This window comes from Atta cephalotes (assembly GCF_000143395.1).
Source record: "Atta cephalotes unplaced genomic scaffold scaffold00010, whole genome shotgun sequence".
NCBI classification, from domain to species: domain Eukaryota; kingdom Metazoa; phylum Arthropoda; class Insecta; order Hymenoptera; family Formicidae; genus Atta; species Atta cephalotes.
This window is the reverse complement of record NW_012130074.1, coordinates 6,211,027-6,216,708: the sequence shown is the minus strand read 5'-3', so window position 1 is coordinate 6,216,708 and position 5,682 is coordinate 6,211,027. Positions and strand designations below refer to the sequence as shown.

Below are 5,682 nucleotides of genomic sequence, written 5' to 3'. Positions count from 1 at the left end.
TTGTGTGTGTGTGTGTGTGTGTGTGTGTGTGTGTGTGTGTGTGTGTGTGTATGTATGCGATTTTTTCAAATATTTTATGAGAATAAAAAAGTTTTATAATTACAAAATGTAAATATACTAAAACTGCAAATATTTCTTAAATAAATGAAATATTTTTTAATTAATCACATTTAATAGTAAAGTGATATGATTATAATTTAATGCTTTTTCAGTGTGAAACATCGGATATTCTTCGTGAATTCATTGGTTTGGATGATGCAGTACCTCTTTTAACCGCTATTGATATTCCGCGAGGGTTGTATGTCGTAATGGAATACGGTGCCGAGATTACCGTGGACTCTGTACAACAGTTCATTGATGGATTTCTCAATAACAAACTGCCGATAAATAAAATAGCGGCAGTGCATAAAACATCAAAAATAAACGAACGTATGCCGGCCTAAAGTCATATAAAACATTAATTAGGTACACACAAAATTTATACTTGACAAATTTTATAAGAATTGTTCAAACAAAAAATGTCCCTCTCTTTCTTTTTTATTCCTGTCTCTGTGATATCATCGTTCTTTACATATAGAAAGATTCGTATATATAGGCTGTACTTGAGCTGCGTTCGGAACGATATCTGTATATCATTTTATCCTGTTAACTGAATATTAACCAAAGATAAAGAATATTACGTGTGGAAAAAACGTCACGAACTTTTTTAATGCCTCTAATGGAAAAAACGTCACGAACTTTTTCCCACACCTAATAGGTGCACCCAGGTAAAATTTCCTAACGCAGCCTTGTTCTTATATGATTCTTCGTGGAAACAAAAGAATATGTATTATATCAGTCAAAACTAAGTCGATCAAATTGTATTTTTAAGTAAATGCACACGGATACGTTAATATATTATAAATTACTAAATAAATCGGATAAGCGCACTGGAAGTTCTTGTATTTATAAGATAGCCTATTCATTGTTAGCTTATATATGAGCAACATTATTGTCGGTATTTAAATATTTGACACAATATTTGTATAACTACATTATCTTGTATAAATTTAACATGTAGGTAATGATGAGCATCATATCAATTGTCCGATGTAGCAAATGACTTTATTTATATCTGCGTTTTTTCCAGTTTCTTTGTCAAGTTCTTTTTTTTATAAAAGTACCAGTTTCTTAAATTACTAATACAAATATTGTTGAAATCTTTTTTACTTGTTGTATCCTAGCATTTTTTATACATTATACTCACATGATGTTATTAAATCACATATCAGTCCTAATTTATATATTAAATATTTTACAATTATAAAGCTACTACCGTCGCTGGTTAAAAAATGTACAATAAATTTGCGTTATTAAAAAAAAAGGCACCATATGAGCAATAAAGTGCATCGAATTGTTTTATAGTCGTGTTAGTTAAAATTTGATTAAAGTGTGATTGTCGTATTGTCCGTCTCTGATAATTATTACATCTATGATAATTATTACGCAAGAAGTGCTGCTAAAGCGTCGAGAAACTTGGGTCTTTCCTCGATTTTCAGTCTTATTACTGTAAAAAGGAAAAATATTCACTATAATAAATTTCATTCTGACTTATGCTTATAAAATTCCATTTCATACTTACTTGTACTATCAAAGTAGTCTGCCTCAATGTAACAATTTTTATTTTTTGCAGTTTGCTCGAATGCTTTCCCAAATAAACTGTAACAAAAAAAAAATCATGGTTAAATAATATAAATCTTTTGTTTACACTTATAAATATTACCTTCTGGGTTGATCTTCACAAACTGGCGGTATACCAACAAGAAGGCAGGATCCTTCCTCTGCATCAAATATCGCAGAGGCCACAAGAGGCCACTCAGAAGCACGTCTATTTCTTGAAGAATTTACATATGCTTTGAGAGCAAACTGGGCCAGCATAATCAAAGGATGAGGATGTGCAAATAAATAATTATCTACATTCCCATCCGGTACATTGATATATAAAAAGGAACCAAAATTCTTTATTTGTTTAGCTTCTAATATATTCTGTGCAGTTTTAAAGATGTTATGAAGCATAAGTTTTGCTTTTTCAATGCCACTTTCTAGAACATCCTTTTTTGTACGTGATAAACAGTCCAATGCATCTAAGAAACAACGTTGTGGTTGTCTGTCCTTTGTCTGTAAAAGTATGGTAATATATATAGTAAAAAAGTATTATAACATACCATATTTAATGATTGTTGATTTACCGTCGAATCCAGCAAAGCCAACATAGCATATACCATATCTGATGCACAATATTTAAAACGATAACCATATTGGAGAGTAAAACTAGTGCCAATGATGCTATTGACATTATATTTGCCCGCTAATTTTTCAACCATCTGCTTAAATTCTTGTCTAAAAGTAAGATCCATTGCACGAAATAATTGTCTGGATTGCACCAGAGGTAATCCCATTTCAGCTAAAACTTCCTTCAAACGCTGTTCCCCTCTAATAGACCATAAACGTAATGACACTGCAGTTGGCATTGAATATTTTAAGCTGGCTTCAACAGTCCAGTGACGATATAATGCTAATTGCAGACTATTTGTTATCATTAAGAAATTAATATAGCACATTCGTCAAATTCAATTATTCAGTAAAAAATGAATTATATATATATATAAAAGGATACTCTTTATCATAAGTAACCTTAACAATACTCTGTTGCTGCTGTTGCTTGTCAATGTCAACTCCTTGTCTGTGTGTTAATCTTGAAACATGTGCCTGAAGAGAACCTTCCTCAAGAACGGTTATTCGTGATTCCACCTTGCTGAGAATAGATTGTTCTGTGGAACCAATTATGGCCCACCATGCCATATCTAAATTATCCTTTGACATATTCCAAGCCATTTCAAATACCACTATTGCGCTCTATAATAAAACAAAACAAGTTTTTGAAATAGAATTTTATTATATATTGTTATCAAGATCATAAATTATATGCATACTGATTTGCCATAGTAACTGTATTGTGAATAATTAAAAAGAATTGTTTCTCGATTTTCAACCCATTTTCTTCGTTCGCTTCGCTTTAATATATCTTCTTCATTCAACCTTCGCCTTTTACTTTGCCTGCCTTCAGTTTCATCGTCTGATTCATCATTTATCTCCTCTTCATCTGACTGAATATAATTGAACAGAATTATAGAAAACAGAAAAAGAGAATTAGACTAAATGAAACAATTTGTTACATACACTATCATCTCGATAAATATCATTATATTCTGGAATCTCATTGTCTTCGTCGGGTTTACCAAGAATACGTATTTGACTTTCTGAATATATATTAGTTAAATCATAAGGTCTATGACTGTCGAGAATAAAAAATACCACAGATTCGTTTGGTCGAAGTAATTCCACTAAATCTAGAGTACCACCACAATTTATCATAACAACATTTTTTATCTGAAATTTTTCTTAAATTAATTATTTTTGTCAATATGATAATGACCAGATAGATAATCATTTTCCTTTATTACCTCTTCACAATTTTCATCAAAAGCATTTATCATATCCTGAATACCTCGAACAGGTACAAGAGTATATATTATGTGATCATTTTTGAAAAGTTGTTGCAATATTCTACAGGCACAGATTGCATCAACATCAAAATTCACTAAAAGTAAACACCTCTGCAAAGGAAAAAATTAGAGATTTCTATAACACACAGAATTATTTAAATAATATTTGAATATTAATATTTTTAAATCACAAAAATGTGAATATTAATTTAATAGAGAATTATTTATTATAAAACATACAACATTAAATATACTATTTACATCGTTTATTATTAATAAAAAATGAAGAAATCAAACAAAGTAATTTTCTGATTATTAAACAAAAATATAAGTTTTATATAAATTTAATACATAATATAAATTTAACAAAAATATAAATTTAACAAAAAATTATTTGTCATAAAGTGTACAAAAACAGATATATTGTTTGCATCATTATTAATAAAAAAATAAAAGAATCATACATGCAAGGTTAGGTAGTGCTAAATTAAAAAATTAAAAGTTGAGTTAATTAACTTAGTTACATTTTTAATTCTTAATTTCTTAATTTTTTAACTTTTTAATTTTGTTACATTTTATTGGTAACTATTAATTTTTAATTTGACTTTTTTGAAGTTAACCTTCAGACACATTGCGAGATAATGAGTATCATTTAATAATTTTGTCTTTTATATTGTATAATCATTAGTTATAACAAAGTTATTTTTTAATGAACATGCTGTGTGAAAACAATAAGAAAAATATAAAACAGTCGAATTTTATCTTTTTTTGGATTGTTTGTTCAAATCAAATTTAAACTTTTAACTTTTCAGTTATTTTTTTTATTAACTTCTAATTCAATTGATTTCATTATAGATTATAACTTGTATCTTAATTAAGTTAAATTTTCAAGGCTGTTCTTTAATTTAACTTGGTTAAAAAAAAAATTAACTTGTCCAACCTTACTTTTTACTTATCTAATGGAAAGATAGAACTATATCTACAGAGAATATAATTTACGAAAAATTATTTATTGTAAAGAATAATACATAAATATATATATAAATAATAATACAATAAATATATATATATATATATATATATATATATATATAATTATGTCCACAATAAAAGTAAATTTATTATANATATTCTATTATTATAAAGAAGGAAAGAACACCACATGAAATTGTGTATACCAAAAAAAATATTTAATTATCAATGCAATTATAGATTTAATAAAGAATTATTTATTGTAAAGTATATAACAAACAGATACATAATTTACGTTAGATTTATTTATTATATTTATTATTATAATATATATATAATAGAAAATATGATAATAGAAAATCAGATATATATGATATGATTTTCTATTTATCCAAAGGAAAGAGAGAGAATGATGTACAATTATGAGTTAAAGTATAAACTTAATTAAAAAATTATTTGTTGTGAAGCCTATAAGAGACAATACATACTATGTTTTATTATTAATAAACACATTTATTGTTAATAAAAAAGACAAAGAAATGATTAGAGACTCTCTATGCAATTCACCAAGTCTCCAACTATTCAAAGAAAAGAAAAAATTATGTAACTGCATAATTTATACAGAAAGAAAGAATGAAAAAACCTAGCGAGAGACTGTAACGTTGCAGAAAAGTTGAGATGGCAACCAAGAAGGCTCGAGAAGAGAGAGGTGTAAGCAGGTTGCGGAGTAACCTATACACAACGGATACGCAATATACCGCCGTGAGGTAGAACGAAACGTCGACTCACGCTTCTTTGTATCACATCGTAGAAATCCTTCTTCAAGTTCGTCACGAACATGTTGCGACCGTCTACGGCAGGTGAAACATCGCAGGTTTTGCGACGTTCTCGCGCGCGGGTGATTTAGCGCGAAAAATCCAAACGGTCGGATCATACGGCGTCCCGTTGCGCGCGGCGATCGTGCGATTGCCGTCGGCACCGGTGAGAGGAAGTTACTTTTGATACCGTCATGACCCCAGGATTCGGTCCGGTCCAAAAACAGCTGTTGCTCAAGCGTGACAATCGGATGTGATCGGATAGTTAAATCTACGTTTTCTCCATAACAATTGTAAACATGGTAGAATTAATACCACCATTCATGTTTAATTCCGTCATGAATTGTAAA

General features: G+C 29.1%; 1 protein-coding gene across 1 annotated transcript; it reads right to left on the bottom strand.

The window, feature by feature from the left end:
* Positions 1-1,481: 1,481 nt before the first annotated feature.
* On the bottom strand, positions 1,482-5,357 carry LOC105627801 (cell division control protein 45 homolog). The gene is made up of 9 exons (XM_012209080.1): positions 5,307-5,357; positions 3,504-3,656; positions 3,220-3,429; positions 2,973-3,146; positions 2,657-2,895; positions 2,229-2,565; positions 1,763-2,157; positions 1,622-1,698; positions 1,482-1,546 (listed from the first exon to the last, which is right to left on the bottom strand). The coding sequence occupies exons 1-9, from the start codon at positions 5,355-5,357 to the stop codon at positions 1,482-1,484; spliced, it is 1,701 nt and encodes a 566-aa protein (XP_012064470.1).
* Positions 5,358-5,682: the final 325 nt, after the last annotated feature.